Below are 25,202 nucleotides of genomic sequence, written 5' to 3' on the forward strand. Positions count from 1 at the left end.
AAAAGTGTAGAGAATCGAACCATCTAAGCCGCTGTAAAATAAAAATACATTTTTCATAACCCCAAATAGTATATTTTCAGCTGTTGTACAAACCCGAAAGTAAACGACGCAAAAACTGAAGAACGGAAAGCATAGAAATGGCGCACATAGAACAGTTCTACCGCTTATTGGACTTGCTTTAAATGAGAATGGCAGATCTATGACGGTTCGCTCAAAAGTTACATGCTTTAATCTCTACCGTAACCATTTAAAATGTCAACTACAATGTATAACTAACTGCACGTGTATAACTACAACCAGTTAGAAAGTCGTACTTTTCCGAGTTTCCTTGTTCCGACGAAGGCTTGAACACAGCAAGGGACATCCCAAGGAACCCGAATAGCACGGACCCAATTGGAGTTCAGTTTACGTAGTTATGAGCAGCGAGGAAAAGTCGGTGAATGTATTCACTTAAAGTTTATTAAAATTATGAATTAACACCCCACGGAAGGACCGTATTGTACTGTACAAACATAGGTACATGTTGCTAAGGGGTTTCAGAAATAGCATTTTTTACAAGAATCAACTAATTTTGACACAATGTTGTTGTTGCAGCGACCAGTCATTAAAATCCAACTCCGCCTCGATATAAGAGAAGCGAGGGTTTATGGAGCCAGATAGCTGCCAAAGAATTGAACTTACACATCGTTAGGCTTGTAAGAAAATACATGCATAATTTGTCAGGATCATAAGAAAAGCCATGCGTGAAACATGACATTTCATCTGTGAACATACAAATATCATTGTAGGTAATGTTTTATGAGCTAAACTATGTAGAATAGTTGGAAATGACAACTCCCTATTACATCAGACAGTTCAGGCTGTATTTGATTTATCCATAGAGAACTGTGCAATGTGTGCATTGAGCTCACAGAAAAAAAACGGAACAAAATGGAATTCAAATAATTCAACAGATGTCGGTCATCTGACATTTCGGTTAGTCGCCCAGCACTATAAATCGGTTGTTGATCATTGTTAGACAGTCATTTTCAAGTCTTGCCATAGATTTTCAAGCAGATTTAGTTCAAAACTGCCACTCAGGACCATTCACTGGCCACTCAGGACCATTCACTGTTCTTGGTAAGCAAATGCAGTATAGATTTGGCCTTGTGCTTTAGGTTATTGTCCTGCTGAAAGGGGAATTCATCTCCCAGTGTCTGGTGGAAAGCAGACTGAACCAGCTTTTCCTCTAGGATTTTGCCTGTGCTTAACTCCATTCCATTAAAAATGTTATCCTGAAAAACTAACCAGTCCTTAACGATTACAAGCATACCCATAACATTATGCAGCCACCACTATGCTTGAAAAATGGAGAGAGGTACCCCGTGATGGGTTGTGTTGGATTTGACCCAAGCATAACACTTTGTATTCACAACAAAAAGTGAATTGCTTCGCCACATTTCTTTTGCAGTTTTACTTTAGCGTCTTATGGTAAACAGGATGCATGTTTTTGAATATTTTTATTCTATAGAGACTTCCTTCTTTTCACTCACACTGTCGATTAGGCCAGTATTGTGGAGTAATTCATCCTCAGTTTTCTCCTATCACAGTTATTAACTCTGCAACTGTTTTAAAGTCACTATTTGCCTCATGGTGAAATCCCTGAGTGGTGTCCTTCCTTTCTGGCAACTGAGTTAGGAAGGACACCTGTATCTTTGTAGTGACTGGGTGTATTGATACACCATCCAAAGTGTAATTAATAACTTCACCATGGTCAAAGGGATATTCAATATCTGTTTTTTTTTATCCATCTACTAATAGTTGCCCTTCTTTGTGAGGCATTGCAAAACCTCCCTGGTCTTTGTGTTTGAATCTGGGTTTGAAATTCACTGCTCGACTGAGCGACCTTACGTATACTTTTATGTGTGGGGTATAGAGATTAGGTAGTAATAAAAAAATCGTATAACTTATTTAGGTTTGCCATAACAGAGGTTGAACAGTTATTGACTCAAGACATTTCAGCTTTTACATTTTTTATACATTTGTAAAGTTCAAAAAATAATTCCACTTTGACATTATGGGGTATTGTGTGTGTGTGTGTGTGTGTGGTAGGCCAGTGACACAATCTTAATTTAATACATTTTAAATTCAGGCTGTAACACAACAAAATGTGGAAAAAGTCAAAGGGTCTGAATACTTTCTGAAGGCACCGTATGTATTTTTTTCATGCATATAGAAACACCCCATTTGAAATGTTACCTTAAATCACACTATACACACATCAATGATTAGCCTACACCTCTCACCTTGATTGAGTGCCAACGGAAGAGGAGCAGCCTAGGCAAATTATTAGGGAAACAGTTTCCAGTGTGCTTAAAACCTCTCTGGGACAGGGGGTGGTATTTTCACCTCCAGATGAAAAGTGTGCCCAAAGTAAACTGCCTGCTACTCAGGCACAGAAGCTGGGATATGTATATTATTTGTAGATTTGGATAGAAAACACTCTGAAGTTTCTAAAACTGTTGGAATATTGTCTGTGAGTATAACAGAACTGATTTGGCAGGTGAAACCCCGAGCACAAACCATCCAGGGAATTTCTTTTTTTTAGGTCAATCTGTTTTCCATTGGTTATTATGGCAAGCCTGTTTTAATAGAAATATGCTTGCAGTTCCTATAGCTTCCACTAGATGTCAACAGTCTTTAGAAATTGGTTGATGTTTTTCTTTTGAGAAATGAAGAAGTAGCCATTTCCTTTCTGGGTGTATAGCCAAGTGTACTGTTTTGTTTGTCGCTCCACTTTCATTTTATCCACTATTGAACACAGTTTATCCCGTCTTATATTTTATAGATTATTTACATTTAAAATACCTAAAGTTGGATTAGGAAAGTTGTTTGAAATGTTTGGACAAAGTTTGGTATTGTCATACCAATCATCCACCACCATCACCTCATGTTTCAGCATTGTAATGCACAGCCCCATGTCGCAAGGATCTTTACACAATACCTGGAAGCTGATAATGTCCCAGTTCTTCCATGGCCTTCATACTCACCAGACATGTCACCCATTGAGCACATTTGGGATGCTCTGGATCGACGTACGACAGCGTATTCCAGTTCCCGCCAATGTCCACCAACTTCACACAGCCATTGAAGAGGAGTGGAACATTCCACAGGCCACAATCAACAGCCTGATCAACTCAATGTGAAGGAGATAGCTTGCGCTGCATGAGGCAAATGGTGGTCACACAAGATACTGACTGGTTTCTGATCCACGCACCAATTTTTTTTTTTTTTTAGGTATCTGTGACCAACAGATGCATACAGTGGGGCAAAAAAGTATTTAGTCAGCCACCAATTGTGCAAGTTCTCCACTTACAAAGATGAGAGCCTGTAATTTTCATCATAGGTTACACTTCAACTATGATAACAAAATGAGGGGAAAAAATCCAGAAAATCACATTGTAGGATTTTAATGAATTTATTTGCAAATTATGGTGGAAAATAAGTATTTGGTCACCTACAAACAAGCATATTTCTGGCTCTCACAGACCTGTAACTTCTTTAAGAGGCTCCTCTGTCCTCCACTCGTTACCCTGTATTAATGGCACCTGTTTGAACGTGTTATCAGTAAAAAGACCACCTGTCCACAACCTCAAACAGTCACACTCCAACTCCACTATGCCAAAAGACCAAGAGCTGTCAAGGACACCAGAAACAAAATTGTAGACCTGCACCAGGCTGGGAAGACTGAATCTGCAATAGGTAAGCAGCTTGGTTTGAAGAAATCAACTGTGGGAGCAATTATTAGGAAATGGAAGACATACAAGACCACTGATAATCTCCTCGATCTGGGGCTCCATGCATGTCTCACCCCGTGGGGTCAAAATGATCACAAGAACGGTGAGCAAAAATCCCAGAACCACATGGGGGGACCTAGTGAATGACCTGCAGAGAAGCTGGGACTCAAAGTAACAAGCCTACCATCAGTAACACACTATGCCGCCAGGGACTCAAATCCTGCGTGCCAGACGTGTCCCCCTGCTTAAGCCAGTACATGTCCAGGCCCGTCTGAAGTTTGCTAGAGAGCATTTGGACGATCCAGAAGAAGATTGGGAGAATGTCATATGGTCAGATGAAACCAAAATAGAACTTTTGTAAAACTCAACTTGTCGTGATTGGAGGACAAAGAATGCGAGTTGCATCCAAAGAACACCATACCTACTGTGAAGCATGGGGGTGGAAACATCATGCTTTGGGGCTGTTTTCTGCAAAGGGACCAGGACGACTGATCCGTGTAAAGGAAAGAATGAATGGGGCCATGGATCGTGAGATTTGAGTGAAAACCTCCTTCCATCCATAGCAAGGGCATTGAAGATGAAACATGGCTGTGTCTTCCAGCATGACAATGATCCCAAACCCACCGCCCGGGCAACGAAGAGTGGCTTCGTAAGAAGCATTTCAAGATCCTGCTAGTTAAGTGTGCCTTGAATTGGCTAGTGGCCTAGCAGTCTCCAGATCTCCACCCCATAGAAATCTTTGGAGGGAGTTGAAAGTCCGTGTTGCCCAGCAACAGCCACAGAAACATCACTGCTCTAGAGGAGATCTGCATGTAGGAATGGGCCAAAATACCAGCAACATTGTGTGAAAACCTTGTGAAGACTTACAGAAAACGTTTGACCTCTGTCATTGCCAACAAAGGGTATATAAAAGTATTGAGATAAACTTTTGTTATTGACCAAATACTTATTTTCCACCATCATTTGCAAATAAATTCATAAAAAAATCCAATGGTCTAATGTCCATTGCTGGTGTTTTTTGGCCCAAACAAGTCTCTTCTTATTATTGGTGTCCTTTAGTAGTGGTTTCTTTGCAACAATTCGACCATGAAGGCCTGATTCACGCAGTCTCCTCTGAAAGTTGATGTTGAGATGCGTTATATTCCGCATAGACATATTTAATGTAATCCTTATTATGTCCTGTTTATATTCCTGTTATATTCCTATCAGTTGGAGAGATGTATGATTAATGTAGGCCTATTTTGTTTGTGTGTGTGTGGCAGCCCAATTCTGATATTTTTTCCAATAATTGGTATTTTGATAAATCACATCAGATCTTTCACATCAGATTCTTTTCAGAGCCGATCTGATTGGTCAAAAGACCAATTAGTGAAAAAAAGTTACAAATTGGCCCACTTGTGTAAATGGTGTGTGTGTGTGTGTGTACTGTGACCCCGCATGATCCCGTCATCACGTCATTAGATCAAAGCCTCCGCCGCCATGGGCGATAGGCCTGATAAGGGCTGTTATGAAACAAGCTGTGTCCGAGCCACTGGGGTGCTGCCTGCGCGCTCTAGAGGAAGGGGAAACGATGCGGGAGAAGTAATAGGATGATCTGCAATGCAGAGGGGAACTCTCTCTCTTCCTCTAGTAGGAGAGTTGGGTAAAGGGGACAGTGTATCCTCGGTCAACTTCTTTGTCCTGGCTTGCCACGTCACGGGACCACAGAGCGTGTTGTGCTCTTAGAAATACATGTCTAGAGTATTATAATTCTTGTGGTTGTTCTGATGCCATCATTCAGTGGGCATGTGTGTTATTAATAGGGTTACCTTGGTAGAGGAGTGTGTGTGTTTGATTTAATCTATGGATGTATGTGAATTACATTTCAAGAGGTGTGTGTTTCCTTTGGTGAGATTATCTAAGTAGGTGTGTGTGTTGTGAATGACGTCGCCTCAGTAGTGTTGTGTGTGTTGGGCGCCCATGTTGGAACGTGAGTCATCCAGGGTATGCAGGACTCTGCATCGCTGCTACAGTGAGCTCACCTCTGGATCAATACATTACCCACTCCTGAACACATTTAACAAGCTCAGCACATCCTCTCCCTCTCCTTCCAGAGTCTGGATGCCAAGTCTGGGGGTGATGGAGCTGGGCAGGCAACTGTGTGGAAGATGAGGAGGGTCAAGAGGGCCGAGGGCCCCGTCACTGTGACCGATGAGAAGGTCTGGAGATTCATTTCTACCGTACCAGATACTCACCGCTGGAGTTCCTCAAGACCGCTTCACCGCTGAGGAGCTGTGTGTGGAGGCCGCCAAAAGATGCTGTAAGTACTGTCTCAACTCCCTGCCGTGTGTGTGTGTGTGCCTGCCTGCCTGCCTGCGGGAATCCGAGTGTGTGCGCGCCTGTATGCCAGAGCGTTAATAGCATAGTCTGTGTGTTTTACGATTTGATTGGGGGAAGTTTTCAGAACATTCTGGAGTTATACTCCTATCTTAAAGGTCCTGAAAAGTCATTCTGAAAAGTACTTTTTCTCTCATGGCTAACTACCAGGAAGTTTGAAACAACAGGCTGAGTGGGTGGGGAGCTTGTGTTCATAGCTCACCTTGACTGACAGCTCTTTTGAAACACCTATGTCAGCAACTTGGATGCAGTGAGCAATGTTGCAGTAAAATCCTCTAAAGCTTGGTGATACTAAAAGCAACTCAAACAACATTGAAATTGCACAACAGTGCCCTCCGTAATTAATTATTGGGACAGTGAAGCATAGACCATAAGTTTGGATTTGAAAAAAAAGGCTATGACCATGAAGTTTAAGTGAAGACGGTCAGCTTTAATTTGAGGGTATTGTCATCCTTATCAGATGAACTGTTTAGAAATTAACAGGCAGTTTTTGTACTAGTCCTCCATTTTAGGGGACCAAAAGTATTGAGACAATTCACTTGTATGTGTATTAAAGTAGTGTTTTGTCCCATATTCATAGCAGGACAATGGTTACATCAAGCTTGTGACTCAGTGTCTCAAAACATTTGCTGAATGCATTTTCTGTTTGTTTTTGGTTGTTTCAGATCATTTGTGCTCAATGGAAATGAATGGTAAAATCATGTATTGGTGTCATTTTGGAGTCATTTTTATTTGTAGATGAAATAGAATGTTTCATAAACACTTATGTGAATGCTACTTTGATACGGATAGTCCTGAATGAATCGTGAATAATGATGAGTGAGAAAGTTAGACACCAGAATATTATACCCCCAAATACATGCTAACCCCCCCTGTTATTGTACTGGTGAGAGGTTTGCATGTCTTAGGGGGATGATATATAATGCTAACCCCTCCCTGTTATTGTAATGGTGAGAGTTAGCATGCTTAGGGGTCATGATATATAATAATGCTAACCCTCCCTGTTATTGTAATGTGAGAGGTTAGCATGTCTTAGGGGTATGATATATAATGCTAACCCCTCCTGTTATTGTAATGGTGAGAGGTTTGCAATGTCTTAGGGGATGATCATAATGCTAACCCCTCCCTGTTATTGTAATGGTGAGAGGTTTGCATGTCTTGTTGGTATGATATATAATGCTAACCCTCCGCTGTTATTGTAATGGTGAGAGGTTTGCATGACTTGGTGGTATGATATATAATGCTAACCCTCCCTGTTATTGTAATGGGAGAGGTTGCATGTCTTGGTGGTATGATAATATACATGCTAGACCCCTCCCTGTTATTGTAATGGATGAGAGGTTTGCATGTCTTAGGGGTATGATATATATAATGCTAATCCCCCTTGCAAAGGGTATGGTGAGAGGTTAGCATGTCTTGGTGGATGATATATAATGCTAACCCCTCCCGTTACTTGTAATGGTGAGAGGTTAGCATGTCTTGGTGGTATGATATATATGCTAACCCCGTCCCTGTTATTTGTAATGGTGAGAGGTTGCCATGTCTTGGTGGTATGATATATAATGCTAATCCCCCTGTTATTGTAATGTTGAGAGGTTAGCATGTCTTGGTGGTATGATATATAATGCTAACCCCTCCCTGTTATTGTAATGGTGAGAGGTTTGCATGTCTTAGGGGTATGATATATAATGCTAATCCCCCTGTTATTGTAATGGTGAGAGGTTTGCATGTCTTGGTGGTATGATATATAATGCTAACCCCTCCCTGTTATTGTAATGGTGAGAGGTTTGCATGTCTTAGGGGTATGATATATAATGCTAATCCCCCTGTTATTGTAATGGTGAGAGGTTAGCATGTCTTGGTGGTATGATATATAATGCTAACCCCTCCCTGTTATTGTAATGGTGAGAGGTTTGCATGTCTTGGTGGTATGATATATAATGCTAACCCCTCCCTGTTATTGTAATGGTGAGAGGTTAGCATGTCTTGGTGGTATGATATATAATGCTAACCCCTCCCTGTTATTGTAATGGTGAGAGGTTAGCATGTCTTAGGGGGATGATATATAATGCTAACCCCTCCTGTTATTGTAATGGTGAGAGGTTAGCATGTCTTAGGGGGATCATATTTGTGCGTATAACTTTCTCACTCATCATTATTCACGATTCATTCAGAATTATCCAGAATCATGGTAGAATCCACATTACTGTAGAAGTTTTGAATGACCCGTCCCACCCCCCCCCATTTTGTTCCATGCTGGCTGAAGACAGAGTTGAAGTCGGAAGTTTACATACACTTAGGTTGGAGTCCTTAAAACTCATTTTTCAACCACTCCACAAATGTCTTGTTAATAAACTATAGTTTGTCGGTTAGGACATCTACTTTGTGCATGACGCACAAGTAATTTTTCCAACAATTGTTTACAGACAGAGATTATTTCACTTATAATTCAATCACAATTCCAGTGGTTGACTGTGGCTTTGAACAGCTTGGAAAATTCCAGAAAATTATGTCATGGCTTTAGAAGCTTCTGATGCTAATTGACACCATTTGAGTCAATTGGAGGTGTACCTGTATTTCAAGTCCTACCTTCAAACTCGGTGCCTCTTTGATTGACATCATGGGAAAATCAAAAGAAATCAGCCAAGACCTCAGATTTTTTTTTTAAGACCTCCACAAGTCTGGTTCATCCTTGGGAGCAATTTCCAAAAATCTGAAGGTACCACGTTCATCTGTACAAACAATAGTACGCAAGTATGAACAACATGGGACCACGCAGCTGTCATACCGCTCAGGAAGGAGACGCGGTCTGTCTCCTAGAGATTAATGTACTTTGGTGCGAAAAGTGCAAATCAATCTCAGAACAACAGCAAAGGACCCTGTGAAGATGATGGAGGAAACCGGTGCAAAAATATCTATATCCAGGGTAAAAAAGAGTCCTATATCGACTTAACCTGAAAGGCCGCTCAGCAAGGAAGAAGCCACTGCTCCAAAGTCGCCATTAAAAAAGCCAAACTACGGTTTGCAACTGCACACGGGGACAAACATCGTACTTTTTGAAGAAATGTCCTCTGGTCTGATGAAACAAAAATATAACTGTTTGGCCATAATGATCATCGTTATGTTTGGAGGAAAAGGGGGAGACTTGCAAGTCGAAGAACACCATCCCAACCGTGAAGCACGGTGGTGGCAGCATCATGTTGTGGGGGTGCTTTTCTACAGGAGGGACTGGCGCACTTCACAAAGCAGATGACATCATGAGGAGAGAAATTATGTGGATATATTGAAGCAACATCTCAAGACATCCGTCAGGAAGTTAAAGCTTGGTCGCAAATGGGTCTTCCAAATGGACAATGACCCCAAGCATACTTCAAAAGTTCACAAGTTCAAAATTCACCCAATTTATTGTGGGAAGCTTGTGGAAGGCTACCCGAACCGTTTGACCCAAGTTAAACAATTTTAAAGGCAATGCTACCAAATACTAATTGAGTGTATGTAAACTTCTGACCCACTGGGAATGTGATGAAAGGATTAAAAGCTGAAATAAATCATTCTCTCTACTATTATTCTGACCATTTCACATTCTTAAAATAAAGTGATGATCTTAACTGACCTAAGACAGGGAATTTTTATTAGGATTAAATGTCAGGAATTAAATGTATTTGGCTAAGGTGTATGTAACCTCCGTCTTCAACTGTAGCTAGACTGTAACTTGTTAAAACCAGACACAGATGAAAGGGGAAACGAGTATGTTTGCCATATATGAATAGGGTAAACTTTTAATTATATTCGCTGACACCATACAGTGAATTTTTGCACCAGTAGATTAGCTATCTAGCTACTATATACCACGCACCTCTGCAAACACGCCTTCTCCGGTGTTGGTTATGAGGTGGTATCATGTTACCATTAGTGTTTTAAAATGAAAGTTCAGGTGATGTCATCTTGTTCCCTTTAACAATGAATCCAAGTGTTTGAGGGGAACAGTAACTTTATGATCAACCTATATCTTCTGCCAACAGAAGTCCACTGTGCCACTGTAAATAGGCCCTGTCACGTGAGAACTGTTACCTAGGAGACAAGAAGGAGTAATACAGTAACTAAGAAATGGCTTCATAGTCGGAGATGTTTTGTCTCTTTTTGTGTGCTGCTCATTTGTGTCGTACAGTAGCTTCTAGCCTATATGATATGGGACCTGAAAATATTCCAAAGATGTAGGCCTATCTGTGTTATTTGTGGATCTTTGTTTTATTGCCAACAATCTGTTTTTCAGTGGATGCTCTTTATTACAGCTGAATCTCGATGTTTAAGATAAGAAATGCTAAATCCTAATATAAGAAATTCTTCTGATGCTAGTAGTAACCATATTAACTGGCTATTACAGTAACTGCCAGATATAAGGCACACAATACAGACTGATTGATAAAGCCCAGCTACTAACCCTCATGAGAAAGGCCACTAACATCCAGCATCTGTTTTCTTACCATTCTAAAAATGCTTGTTTGGTAGCCTTCTTCTTTGACAGACACATTTTGGACGATATTTAAAACATTGTTCTGATACTTGCTCTAAAAGTCCAGAACATCTGCCAGTGGGACCAGGGATGGATAGAAAGGGAGAGAGGGGAAGAGAAAGGAATGGGTCTGTCCTTCCAGCTCTTGCTTTCAGCCAGACACTCCAAGACAAGATGGCGGCTGGTTGGGGTCGGGCCAGAATGGGACAGGTTCTGGAATTTCCTCTTTGTGTGAAGCCAAAACATATTTTCCCAGTACTGCAGAGCGAGAGGGGAGACCAAGGAGGAGTTCAGACCAAGGAGAAGTTCAGCTCCACAGCTGCCATAGTCCATACGCAAACATTCACTAGTTAACCTTAGAGGCTAAACAAGCGAAGCAGCTGCCAACATAAATGTATGATCTGTTTATAGCAAGTGTGTCTGTGAAGGGCCTTTCTGTCTGTGTGGTCAGTGGTAGGTAGTTTGATACACACAGTAAGTCACAACAAAACAGGAGAGCTCAGATAAGAGGAAGTATCCCTGCCCCGGCATGTTCCTGTCTCTCACTAGGTTCCCTTTTTTGTTTGCAACATTAGATAGGTTCATCTGTAAAGGCTAAAGTGGTTAGCCTATAGGATATGTAGTAGTAGTAACAGTTCCTACTGTATGTTATAGGACTACTACTGCTGCCGTTACTATCACTTATAGCTTGCACTTGCCATTTCATGACAGTCTAGAGACTCTACAGTATACTCATGACAGTCATGCTTAGTGCAATATCCAGATATTTTGATCTGAGTTATCGAGGGTGGTTACAGTACCTTCGGAAAGTATTCAGACCCCTTGACTTTTTCCACATTTTGTTACGTTATAGCCTTATTCTAAAATGGATGAAATATGAATTGTTTTCAGCTATCTACACACAATACCATATAATGCCAAAGTGAAAGCAGGTTTTTAGACATTTTTGCAAATTTATTACAAATAAAAAACTAAAATACATTATTTACATAAGTATTCAGCGCCTTTGCTATGAGACTCAAAATTGAGCTCAGGTGCATCCTGTTTCCATTGATCATCCTTGAAGTTTCTACAACTTGATTGGAATCCACCTGTGGTAAATTTAATTGATTGGACATGATTTGGAAAGGCACACACCTGTCTATATAAGTTCCCCCAAAAACCAAGCCATGAGGTCGAAGGACTTGTCTGTAGAGCTCTGAGATAGGATTGTGTCGAGAGACAGATCTGGGGAAGGGTACCAAAATATTTCTGCAGCATTGAAGGTCCCCAAGAACACCGTGGCCTCCATTTCTTAAATGAAAAATGTTTGGAACCACCAAACTAAGGAATCGGGGGGGGAAAGGCCTTGTTCTGGGAATTGACCAAGAACCTGATGGTCACTCTGACAGAGCTCTAGAATTCCTCTGTGGAGATGGGAGAATCTTCCAGAAAGACAGCCATCTCTGCAGAACTCTACCAATCAGACCTTTATGGTAGAGTGGCCAGTTGGAATCCACTCCTCAGTAAAAGGCAGCCTGCTTGGAGTTTGTCAAAAGGCACCTAAAGGACTGTCGGACCATGAGAAACAAGATTCTTTGGTTTGATGAAACCAAGATTGAACTGAATGCCAAGCATCACGTCTGGAGGAAACCTGGCACCATCCCTACGGTGAAGCACTGGGGTGGCAGCATCATGCTGTGGGGATTTTTTTCAGTGGCAGGGAGTTTGAGACTAGTCAGGATTGAGGGAAAGATGAATGAAGCAAAGTACAGAGACATCCTTGATGAAAATCTGCTCCAGAGCGCTCAGGACCTCAGACTCGGGCGAAGGTTCGCCTTCCAACAGGACAACAACCCTAAGCACACAACCAAGACGGACTTGAACCCGATCAAACATCGCTGGAGAGACCTGAAAATAGCTGTGCAGCAACGCTCCCCATCCAACTTGACAGAGCTTGAGAGGATCTGCAGAGAAGAATGGGAGAAACTCCCCAAATACAGGTGTGCCAAGTAGAGGTCGACCGATTTAATCGGAATTGCCGATTTGATTTCAGGTTTTCATAACAATCGGAAATCGGTATTTTTGGACACTGATTTAGCTTTTTTTTAAATATATTTTTGAACACCTTTTATTTAATCTTTATTTAACTTGGCAAGTCTGTTAAGAACACATTCTTATTTTCAATGACGGTCTAGGAACGGTGGGTTAACTGTCTTGTTCAGGGGCAGAACAACAGATTTTCACCTTGTCAGCTCGAGGGATTCAATCTTGCAACCTTACAGTTAACTAGTCCAATGCAATAACGACCTGCCTCTTGTTGCACTCCACAAGGAGACTGCCTGTTACGCGAATGCAGTTCAGCCAAGGTAAGTTGTTAGCTAGCATTAAACTTATCTTATAAAAAACAATCAATCATAATCACTAGTTAACTACACATGGTTCATGATATTACTAGATATTATCTAGCGTGTCCTGCATTGCATATAATCTGACTGAGCATACAAGTATCTAAGTATCTGACTGAGCGGTGGTAGGCAGAAGCAGGCGTGTAAACATTCAACAGCATTTTCGTGCGTTTTGCCAGCAGCTCTTCGTTGTGCGTCAAGCATTGCGCTGTTATGACTTCAAGCCTATCAACTCCTAAAATGAGGCTGTGTGACCGAAGTGAATTGGCTGGCTAGTTAGTAACGTGCTAATAGCGTTTCAAACTTCACTCGCTCTGAGACTTGCAGTGGTTGTTTCCCTTGCTCTGCATGGTTACGCTGCTCCGAGGGTGGCTGTTGTCGTTGTGTTCCTGGTTCGAGCCCAGGGAGGAGGGAGGAGAGGGACGATAGCTATAACGTTACACTGGCAATGCTAAAGTTCCTATAAGAACATCAATAGTCAAAGGTTAATGAAATACAAATGGTATAGAGGGTAATAGTCCTAAATTCCTATATAACTACAACCTAAAACTTCTTACCTGGGAATATTGAAGACTCATGTTAAAAGGAACCACCAGCTTTCATATGTTCTCATGTTCTGAGCAAGGAACTTAAACGTTAGCTTTCTTACATGGCACATATTGCACTTTTACTTTCTTCTCCACTTTTTTTTTTTGCATTATTTAAACCAAATTGAACATGTTTATTTATTTGAGGCTAAATTGATTTTATTGATGTATTATATTAAGTTAAAATAACTGTTCATTCAGTATTGTTGTAATTGTCATTATTACAAATAAAACAATTAAAAATCGGCCGATTAATCAGTATCGGCCTTTTTGGTCCTCCAATAATCGGTATCGGCGGTGAAAAATCATAATTGGTCGTGCCAAGCTTGTAGCGTCATACCCAAGAAAACGTGCTGTTATCGCTGCCAAAGGTGCTTCAACAAAGTACTGAGTAAAGGGTCTGAATACTTATGTAAATGTGATATCAGTTTTTTAAATTTGTAATAAATTTGCAAAAAAAATTAAAACCTGTTTTTGCTTTGTCATTATAAGGTTATTGTGTATAGATTGCTGAGGAGAAAAAACAAACTATTTAATCAATTTTGGAATAAAGCTGTAATGTAACAAAATGTGGAAAAAGTCTAGGCGCCTGAATACTTTCCGAAGGCACTGTATGTTGGGGGATTCCCTCTCTCTGTCCAAGACACTGTGTTTTGCGGAACTAATTTCTCACAGTTCAGTTCAGTGCACCACTCCCTTCCTTCCTGTCTCCTTGGCTGCCCAGTGAATTTCTGACCCAATGAAACCTGCCCTATAACACACAAAGACCCACTGTGACTGTGAAGATCTACACCTATTGGAGACTTTGAACATACAGTAGCTAGTATCAATAGCCAAGTCAACCACTCGTCCAATATGTTGTTATTCCTAATGGGACTTTACCTCTGTTATTTTTCACACAGAAACTGTAGGCATACATGCATGTGCTGTACTCTGCACTGCAGGGGTACTCAAACTATTTGAGAAGGTCCATGGATATTATAATTTATCGGTGTAGTAACAAACCTGCAACCTATGTGACCCCAAACTGTTCACACCCCTATTGTTGGTGCAGAGAGAAAATGTTGCAGTTTTAAAGCAAATTTTCTGCCATTCTACACATTTTGCCATGTCTTGTGTGTTCATATGATACCGGAGTGACTCAACAAAATCAATGGGGGCTCCCTGGGTGTCGAGTCCCCTGGGCACATAATCTGGCCATGATAACTACTATTCTACAAGTCCTTAGATTAGACTAGCAACTACAGCTAGTTGATCACTGACATTTCTGTTTATAAATAACCCTCTAAGGTCTGTCAGTGATTGAAATAGTCTAACGAGGAAAACTGCCCTGTTCTATCAAATGTTGCACCTTGTGCATTCTACTCTTACAACTCTCAACAGAAGTAAATTGAAAGCCCAATTTTTTGTTCCTTTCACTGTATTGACTCTGTTCTGGTTCGGGAATCCGGACTGCGGTCCACCTATTGAGTAGGCCTGCCTGTACTGTATGTTATAGGGATGGCCGATTATGGCCTAAATCATACCTCAAATTTGTAAAATAATACATAGGCTAAATTATAAGCCTTCCACAACCATAAGACCTACTAATATTGTAATTATTTTATTAAATAGTGTAGTGTGCTTTTTTGGCAATAATCACTGATCTAGTTTTCAAGCTGTTTATGAAAAGGCCATTTTTGTTACAAATTTAACTAGAACCATGCACATCCCTAATAGCCCAATGACAAACTTCTTGTCACAGACATTATAGAAAATTAACACCGGTCTCATAAACAATCAAGCACAAGCCCCACATGCTAGTGAGTAGCCAGCTAGTCTTTAATTTAATCTAGCCAACTTGATCTATTTGCTTGCTAAAAAGGTAGAACAGTTGAACTGTTATGAACACACCCTCTTGTCTGTCTCCAGCTGTTTGAAACAACAGCCTGTTGACTGTTTACATGTTGAAATCCAGTGGCCTACCTGGATAAGAAGAGGCTTATTTCTCAGAATGACAACGAGTTGCCAGTTCCTTAAATAAACGTATTTTTAATGCTCATTGTACATTTATAAAACACAGACTAGACAGCTAGCACATAACAGTATGTGACTAAATGCTGCTAGCGGTACGTGGTAAATGAAAAGCCTGACAGAAACGGAGCATTCATTTTCCACAATCATGTTCATTGATGCTCTCGTTTTAGTAGGGTAAGCTCTGTTCTACGTTTAGAAAGGTTAAGTTGAAAGGTTAAGTTGTCATCTATTACAGTAAAATAATGTTTCTGTCGGTAGGTGGTTAGGAGACCGGACCAAAAATACACAACACTCATACTTTTTTTCCTTTGTATAATATAAAATAAAATAAACTTGATTCTTGCTATACAGGCATTATTGAAACATCGCGCTAAAACATCATTTCAAATGAATTCGATATATCGCCCAGCCCTAGTATGTTATGCTATTTATACCACGACTCCTATATGAACTTTGTTACTGACGAGTCCGTGTCAAAATGAATGAAGGGATGAATAATGTTGTAATGTATCCCCTCTCTCTGTCTCTCTCAGATATCTCCCCCCTGTGCTGTAATCTGTTTGGTCTGTATGATGAGAACCAACAGCTGTGGTACGCTCCCAACCACGTCATCAAGGTTACTGACGAGACCTGCATCAAGCTTCACTACCGCATGAGGTACTGTGACAGGCCTACTGCACTGTGTGTGTTATTACATTATCAAATCATTCTAATGGATGATGAATCTCACGGACTCTCACTTAGTTATCTACCAGTGTTATCTGCTGCTGTTGTCGTTGTGAGCTCTCTGCATCACCTGTCACTACGTTCTAGATTATTCAACAGGGCTGATACTTAACCATCATTCATCAACCAGGATTCAGTGTAACGAGAGGTGGGGTATATGAGACATTGGCACCATGCTGTGCAGAGTCAACTGGCACTTGCTGAGCTGGTAAACTAGTCTACATCAGATAAGATTAAAATACAGTAGAATGTAATTAATTAGGATTTACTTGTGAACTGTTTTTACAATCCACATGTAAACATGGATACAAGGCAGGAAGAAATCCAATGCTTAAAGTATGAAGTGGATGTGTTTGTATGGCCTACCTGAGGGCATTGAAACTGGAGATATTCAGTTGCCTTGCCAGTTCCGTTGTGTATGATCCAAGAGAAAACTGTTAACTCCGAGAGGAAGGATAGCAAACATGTGGTATCACGCAGACATCCTCTTTCTGTTCTTTCACTAGAAAATAGAGAGCGAGGAGGGGAGGGTGAATGTGGTGAGAGCCTTAATGAGCAGGCCTATTGTTGAGTTGAATTTGCATCATACAGCCAGGGTACACTTGGTCAAACAACAGATCATGGTCAACCTTTGTACACAAATACAAACAAATGTGTATACTTACTGTAAATATGTGGACACCTCACCCACCTACCGAGTCTCTTCTCTCCCATCCATCCATCCATCCATCCATCCATCCATCAGGTTTTACTTCACTAACTGGCATGGTACCAAGTGAGCGTGAGTCTCCAGTGTGGAGACACTGTATCAGTAAGCTGAGGGGAGGTCTCGGCCCACAGAGGGCCCCTGAAGGTATACCCCTACTGGACGCAGCCTCCCTTGACTACCTGTTCGCCCAGGTACGTGTGGGTGTGTGTCTGTACGTGTGGGTGTGTGTCTGTGCAGGTAAAAAATGTATTTGTCACATATGCCGACTACAACGGGTGTAGAATTTACAATGAAATGCTTTCTCAAAAATAGTAACAGAAGAATGATGCTAGATACAGGGAGTACCAGTACCGGATCAATGTGGCAGCTATATACAGGGAAAACCAGTACCCGATCATTGTGCAGGGGGTATGAGAGGTAGATCTGTACATAAAGGCAGGGTAAAGTGACTCTGCATCCGGATAGATAATAATTAGGTATTTGAGGTAGATATGTACATAAAGACAGGGTAAAGTGACTAGGCATCAGGATAGATAATAATAAGGTATTTGAGGTAGATATGTACTTAAAGACAGGGTAAAGTCACTAGACGTCGTCAGGATAGATAATAATGAGGTAGATATGTACATAAAGACAGGGTAAAGTGACTAGGCATCAGGATAGATAATGATGTAGATATATACATAAAGACAGGGTAAAGTGACTAGACATCGTCAGGATAGATAATAATGAGGTAGATATGTACATAAAGACAGGGTAAAGTGACTAGACAATCGTCAGGATAGATAATAATGAGGTAGATATGTACATAAAGACAGGGTAAAATGACTAGACAATCGTCAGGAGAGATAATAATGAGGTAGATATGTACATAAAGACAGGGTAAAGTGACTAGGCATCAGGATAGATAATGATGTAGATATATACATAAAGACAGGGTAAAGTGACTAGACATCGTCAGGATAGATAATAATGAGGTAGATATGTACATAAAGACAGGGTAAAGTGACTAGACATCGTCAGGATAGATAATAATGAGGTAGATATGTACATAAAGACAGGGGTAAAGTGACTAGACGTCGTCAGGATAGATAATAATGAGGTAGATATGTACATAAAGACAGGGTAAAGTGACTAGACGTTGTCAGGATAGATAATAATGAGGTAGATATGTACATAAAGACAGGGTAAAGTGACTAGGCATCAGGATATATAATAATAAGAGTAAGGATAAAGAGTAGCAACATTTGCCTGTGCTCCGGTACCGTTTGCCGGACGGTAGCAGAGTGAACAGTCTATGTCTTGGGTGGCTGAAGTCTTTGGACATGGTTGGACAGCTTGATATAAAAGCCCTGGATATGATTCACTACTCTTCATTTCATTGGAACATTAGTCAGCCAATCATGTGTGGGTGTGTTTCCAGGGCCAGAATGATTTCCAGAAGGGTCTGGCTGTGGTTCGTTGCCCCCAGAGTGAGGCAGAGCAGCATGAGATAGAGAATGAGTGCCTGGGCATGGCTGTACTGGCCATCACTCACTATGCTATGACCAGAGAGATTCCCCTGTCTACTGCCTCCAATGAGATCAGGTAGAGATGTACACAGATATACACACACTAACACACAACATAGACACACACAACCAGATATACTCTGTAATCTCTACACACATATTTCACAAATTGAAAGGAATGACAATGTCCCTAATTCCTCCACTGCCTCCATCTCTGCTCCCTCTCTTCTCCATCTCTGCCCCCTCTCTTTTCCATCTCTGCCCCCTCTCTTTTCCATCTCTGCCCCTCTCTTTTCCATCTCTGCCCCCTCTCTTCTCCATCTCTGCCCCCTCTCTTCTCCATCTCTGCCCCCTCTCTTCTCCATCTCTGCCCCCTCTCTTCTCCATCTCTGCCCCCTCTCTCTCCATCCCTGCCCCCTCTCTTCTCCATCTCTGCCCCCTCTCTTCTCCATCTCTGCCCCCTCTCTTCTCCATCTCTGCCCCCTCTCTTCTCCATCTCTGCCCCCTCTCTCTCCATCCCTGCTCCATCTCTGCCCCCTCTCTTCTCCATCTCTGCCCCCTCTCTTCTACATCTCTGCTCTCCTCTCTCCATCTCTGCTCTCTCTCTCTCTCTCTCCATCTCTTCTCCATCTCTGCCCCCTCTCTTCTCCCTCTCTGCTGCCTCTCTTCTCCCTCTCTGCTGCCTCTCTTCTCCATCTCTGCCCCCTCTACTCCCTCTCTGCCGCCTCTCTTCTCCCTCTCTGCTGCCTCTCTTCGCCATCGCTACTTCCCTCTCTCTCCAGCTACAAGCGTTTCATCCCGGAGAAACTGAACAGGCAAATCAAACAGCGAAACATTCTCACCCCGGCTCCGCATCAACAACGTCTTCAAGAACTTCCTGAATGAGTTCAACAGTCGCACTGTTCAGGACAGTAACATCACACTGTACGACCTGAAGATCAAGTACCTGTCCACCCTGGAAGGCCTGACCCGGGGCCTGGGAGGGAGATGCTGGAGCCCAGGGCCCTGGTAGTTACCCAAGAGGTAGAGACCAATGGGGAGCTGAGCCACGGGCCTGAGTCCTCCCTGGCCATGGAGGTCCAGGTTACTGGCACCACAGGGATATCATACAGGAGGAAGCCCCCAAATGTGAGTGGTCACTGGGTCCTTTTTTATGTTAAGGAGGATGTGTGGGATTTGAGTTGAGTTGGTGTGAGATATTTGGAGATTTTTAAATGTTTCTTCTTTGTAGATTTGAATGTGTAGAACGTGGTATTTGTGTGGGTGTGATTTTGAGTTGGCTTGAGAAACTGTATATTATCTTCTGAAGTTGGAGTGAATTTGGAAGGTATTGATGAAGTATCTGAATGTATTTTGAAACTCATCTAAGAGAAATCTCTTGACAATGTATTTTTCCTTTCATTGGCAATAGAATACCTTGATCCTGAAAGAGAAGAACAAGTCCAAAAAGAACAAGTTTGAGGGCAACAGACCAAGAAGAAAGACGCCAGCGAAGGCTGGGTGACATTCTGTGACTTCCACGAGATCACACACATTGTCATCAAAGAGTCCACTGTCACCATCTTCAGACAGGATAACAAGAAGATGGTGAGACACACGCATCTCTCCAAACACTACCTGAGCTTGGATTACTAGATTAAGCAGTGACCGTCGCATATTAATGAACGTTGTCTCTACTGTACCGTCTTAGCTCCAGCCAGAGTTCAAATGTCACCGGGCCTAACAGCCAGCCAACATAGCTAAGGGACAAATAATGTGATTAGTAGTCTGTTTAGATTATCGACCAGTTTCTACTGTGAAATGCTTTGTCGATACAGGCCCAGGACACTAAGGAATGGACACAAGAAAGGAAACTAGTGCAGTGTTTTGGAACAGACTAAAGGCAACAGCTAATGGGGATCTAAATAAAGAAAAAACGAATCAAATGTTTTGATTTCTAAAGTATTTCTTACTATTGTTTAATGCTCCTATTGTCCCACAGGAGGTGCAGCTGGAGTTTAAAGGAGAGGCGCTGGCGTTCGCTGCTCTGGTGGATGGGTATTTCCGTCTGACGGTCGATGCCCATCACTACCTGTGTACAGAGGTGGCCCCTTCCTCTGTGGTGCAGAACCTACAGAACTGCTGTCATGGACCTATCTGGTCAGTACTCACTCTCTCTCAGTGTGTGTCCATTTCTTTTTCTCTAGCTCTCTCTCTGACTGTTTCTCTCTCTCCTTTCTGTCTTTTGTTCTCTCTCTTCATACCCATTTTTATCTTCCATCACTTCTATCTGTTTAACTTCTTAATCTAGCGTTGAGTTTTGTGTTGTTGACCGTTGGTTCTGTTTGTTCGTCCTGCAGTACGGAGTATGCAACCAGAAGCTTCGTCAGGAGGGCAACGAGGAGGGAACCTACGTCCTGCGCTGGTCCTGTACTGACTACCATTACATCATCATGACCGTGGTCTGCAGCGAGGTAACACACACACATACACACTGAGAACTAGGTCCGGGACGATACCAGTATCGCAATACTCGTTGGTATTGTGGCAAGGAAATAAAAAACTAGGCTGATTTAACTTCTTTAGGAAAATGGCTCTAATGTTGGAAACAAACATCATTATGTTGTCTTCCAGAGTCAAATGTGTTTATTTTCTAACCTATAGCACACAATATTTAACATACAGCAAGTTTTTAAAGGACCAAAGAGTTTGGTCTGCTTTGTGTTTTCATTTTTTGGCATGGAAAAAATATTGCGATACTGATATCGTCACAGACCTACTGAGAACACAAACAATGCATTTCTGCAGGCAGGGAGAGTGGGGTGGAAATGACTGAAGTGGGCGAGGTGGAACAAGTGGAGAAGTCAGATAAAAGGCCAAAGTTCAGAGATCATTACACAAGGAAGTGACTAAGAACAGATATAACACAGATGATGCCAAAACATGACACACACACACACACTGCTCATTGTCTGACTGTTTTGTTATTGTCTGATAAAGAGTACTGAAAACCATGATGATGATAGAAGAGCAATTAAAGTCCTTTCAGACAATGTGTGGTTACTGTCAAAACAAGCACATACCAGGTGACACACCAGAGTAGATTTTGAGCAGAGCCTGGTGGTCTGGTCTGGTGTCTGTATCACATCATCATGGTAACATGTCCTACATTAGTAAACACTGTTGTTCAGTGTCAACACTCTGACTGAGCAGCCTCACATGCATGCACAACACATGGTCAAACAGGCTCCAAGTGTGCGTGCCTGCGCGCGCGAGAGAGTATGTGAGTGTGTTCTTGTTTGAGGCATCCATTCTCAATTAAATGAATTCAGTTTCAGTCAATAGCATGTGACTTAATGTACAGGCTGATTGGGATGTGGTGTTCCAGTGGACAGTTTGTTTTATCCAGCTAACTCGGGTCTAATCTAAACATAGTAGTGAAAACGGACTTAAAAGACCTGCTAGCTTTGTTCAAAGACAAAGTAGTCTTTCACTACCAGCTGAACTCTGTGTGGTTGTTTGTAACATCTTTCACTACCAGCTGAACTCTGTGTGGTTGTTGTAACATCTTTCACTACCAGCTGAACTCTGTGTGGTTGTTGTAAACATCTTTCACTACCAGCTGAACTCTGTGTGTTGTTGTAAACATCTTTCACTACCAGCTGAACTCTGTGTGGTTGTTTGTAACATCTTTCACTACCAGCTGAACTCTGTGTGGTTGTTGTAACATCTTTTCACTACCAGCTGAACTCTGTGTGGTTGTTGTAACATCTTTCACTACCAGCTGAACTCTGTGTGGTTGTTGTAACAATCTTTCACTACCAGCTAAACTCTGTGTGGTTGTTGTAACCATCTTTCACTACCAGCTGAACTCTGTGTGGTTGTTGTAACATCTTTCACTTCCTCTTCTTTTCTTCTCCTCTCTTTGATTCCCCCCAAACTGACCACTCCCCTCTCCCTATGTCTCTCCGTCTATCTCCACCTCCCTTTCTTCAGTTGGATCTGTGTGAGTCGAGACAGGTGCGTCAGTATAAGAACTTCCAGATCGAGGTGGGTTCAGAGGGTTTTCGTCTGTACGGGACAGAGACCTACAGGTCATCTCTCAGAGAGCTGCTAGACCACCTGTCTGGACAGAACCTCCGTACCGACAACCTCCGCTTCCAGCTCAGCCGCTGCTGCCCCCCACAGCCCAGAGGTAGGGGGAGAGAGACACACACAGACACACATACGTACACACACCTTGGTCATTATGAAACTCTCACTTCAGTTTTTAGTATTTTTGTTGCAGTCCCTCAGAAGGTCTTTTGTACACGTGTCAAACACACACATTGCCCTAAACCCTTAGTGTGATTTGGCTCTGGTCTGCTGAAAGGATGTTCCTTTGAAAGCCTGTTTACACCACGAGTTCTAGTTTCTCTTAGCGACACTGCCTCACCATGGTTACCACTCGCTTAACCATCTCAATACCTCAGCTCTGTTTTGTAGCTGTGTGCAACCGTGTGTGGATTTGGCTATGTGTTGTTGTATTGTACACTGTAAACCAAGTGTTTAGGATCTGAACACACAACTAAACACTTTTCTGGAACACTTTCTAAACGCATCGAGGCGTTTTAGAATTTCAGTGAAAATGTGTCACAGTGTTTAGATTGTAAATCTTTGTATTCACTGAAACACTTTTTTAACACGAGCACAATTATTCAGTACAAGGCATTTAGGTTTTAAACAGTGTAGGGTGTAAAGCTGCATTTGCATACTTCCCAGCATGCCTTTTGAGTGAATGTGAGAGAGACCCACCCATGACTGGGTGTGTGTGTGTGTGTGTGTGTGTGTGTGTGTGTGTGTGTGTGTGGTGTGTGTGTGTGTGTGTGTGTGTGTGTGTGTGTGTGTGTGTGTGTGTGTGTGTGTGTGTGTGTGTGTGTGGTGTGTGTGTGTGTGTGTGTGTGTGTGTGTGTGTGTGTGTGTGTGTGTGTGTGTGTGTTGTGGCTTTTCAGTGAGAGGGAGGGACAGTATTTACATGTGGGTGTTTTTGCAATCGTGTGTGTGTGTGCTTTTCAGTGAGAGGGAGGGGCAGTATCTACATGTGGGTGTTTTTGCAATCGTGTGTGTGTGCTTTTCAGTGAGAGGGAGGGGCAGTATCTACATGTGGGTGTTTTTGCAATCGTGTGTGTGTGTTATCCTCTCTCTCTGTATGTGTGTCTGTAAGCACCCTGTCTTGTTTATTCTTTTCTCTCTGTGTGTATGTGTGTCTGTAAGCACCCTGTCTTGTTTATCTTCTCTCTCTGTGTGTGTGTGTGTCTGTAAGCACCCTGTCTTGTTTATTCTCTCTCTCTCTCCTCTCTCTCTCTCTGTGTGTGTGTCTGTAAGCACCCTGTCTTGTTTATCCTCTGCGTGTGTGTGTGGTGTGTGTGTCTGTAAGCACCCTGTCTTGTTTACCCTCTCTCTTTCTCTGTGTGTGTCTGTAAGCACCCTGTCTTGTTTACCCTCTCTCTTTCTCTGTGTGTGTCTGTAAGCACCCTGTCTTGTTTTACCCTCTCTCTTTCTCTGTGTGTGTCTGTAAGCACCCTGTCTTGTTTATCCTCTCTCTTTCTCTGTGTGTGTCTGTAAGCACCCTGTCTTGTTTATCCTCTCTCTCTCCTCTCTCTCTCTCTCTCTCTCTGTGTGTCTGTAAGCACCCTGTCTTGTTTATCCTCTCTCCTCTCTCTCTCTCTGTGTCTGTAAGCACCCTGTCTTGTTTATCCTCTCTCTCTCTCTCTCTCTCTCTCTCTCTCTCTGTGTCTGTAAGCACCCTGTCTTGTTTATCCTCTCTCTCTCTCTCTGTGTGTGTGTCTGTAAGCACCCTGTCTTGTTTACCCTCTCTCTTTCTCTGTGTGTGTCTGTAAGCACCCTGTCTTGTGTGCTTTTCAGTGAGAGGGAGGGGCAGTATCTACATGTGGGTGTTTTTGCAATCGTGTGTGTGTGTTATCCTCTCTCTCTGTATGTGTGTCTGTAAGCACCCTGTCTTGTTTATCTTTTCTCTCTGTGTGTATGTGTGTCTGTAAGCACCCTGTCTTGTTTATCTTCTCTCTCTGTGTGTATGTGTGTCTGTAAGCACCCTGTCCTTGTTTATCCTCTCTGTGTGTGTCTGTAAGCACCCTGTCTTGTTTATTCTCTCTCTCTCTCTCTCTGTGTGTGTGTGTCTGTAAGCACCCTGTCTTGTTTATCCTCTCTCTCTGTGTGTGTGTGTGTGTGTGTCTGTAAGCACCCTGTCTTGTTTACCCTCTCTCTTTCTCTGTGTGTCTGTAAGCACCCTGTCTTGTTTACCCTCTCTCTTTCTCTGTGTGTGTCTGTAAGCACCCTGTCTTGTTTATCCTCTCTCTTTCTCTGTGTGTGTCTGTAAGCACCCTGTCTTGTTTATCCTCTATCTCTCTCTCTCTCTGTGTGTGTCTGTAAGCACCTGTCTTGTTTATCCTCTCTCTCTCTCTCTCGCTCTCTCTCTCTCCTCTCTCTCTCTCTCTGTGTGTCTGTAAGCACCCTGTCTTGTTTATCCTCTCTCTCTCTCTGTGTGTGTGTCTGTAAGCACCCTGTCTTGTTTACCCTCTCTCTTTCTCTGGTGTGTGTCCTGTAAGCACCCTGTCTTGTTTAT

At 42.2% G+C, this 25,202-nt stretch overlaps 1 protein-coding gene across 1 annotated transcript in view; it reads left to right on the forward strand.

Moving 5' to 3' along the window:
• The first annotated feature begins 5,966 nt into the window (after positions 1-5,966).
• The window catches only part of LOC109902847 (tyrosine-protein kinase JAK1), a 69,516-nt gene continuing 50,280 nt past the window's right edge, over positions 5,967-25,202 (forward strand). Inside the window, 14 exon segments of the mRNA XM_031838036.1 lie at positions 5,967-6,075; positions 16,189-16,312; positions 17,127-17,154; positions 17,156-17,281; positions 18,514-18,677; positions 19,384-19,444; positions 19,446-19,581; positions 19,584-19,729; positions 20,013-20,064; positions 20,067-20,188; positions 20,583-20,740; positions 20,941-20,951; positions 20,954-21,054; positions 22,577-22,775. Of these exon segments, the coding sequence (XP_031693896.1) occupies positions 5,967-6,075; positions 16,189-16,312; positions 17,127-17,154; positions 17,156-17,281; positions 18,514-18,677; positions 19,384-19,444; positions 19,446-19,581; positions 19,584-19,729; positions 20,013-20,064; positions 20,067-20,188; positions 20,583-20,740; positions 20,941-20,951; positions 20,954-21,054; positions 22,577-22,775 (1,537 nt within the window).

The sequence above is a fragment of the Oncorhynchus kisutch genome, linkage group LG13 (assembly GCF_002021735.2).
Source record: "Oncorhynchus kisutch isolate 150728-3 linkage group LG13, Okis_V2, whole genome shotgun sequence".
Lineage (NCBI taxonomy): Eukaryota > Metazoa > Chordata > Actinopteri > Salmoniformes > Salmonidae > Oncorhynchus > Oncorhynchus kisutch.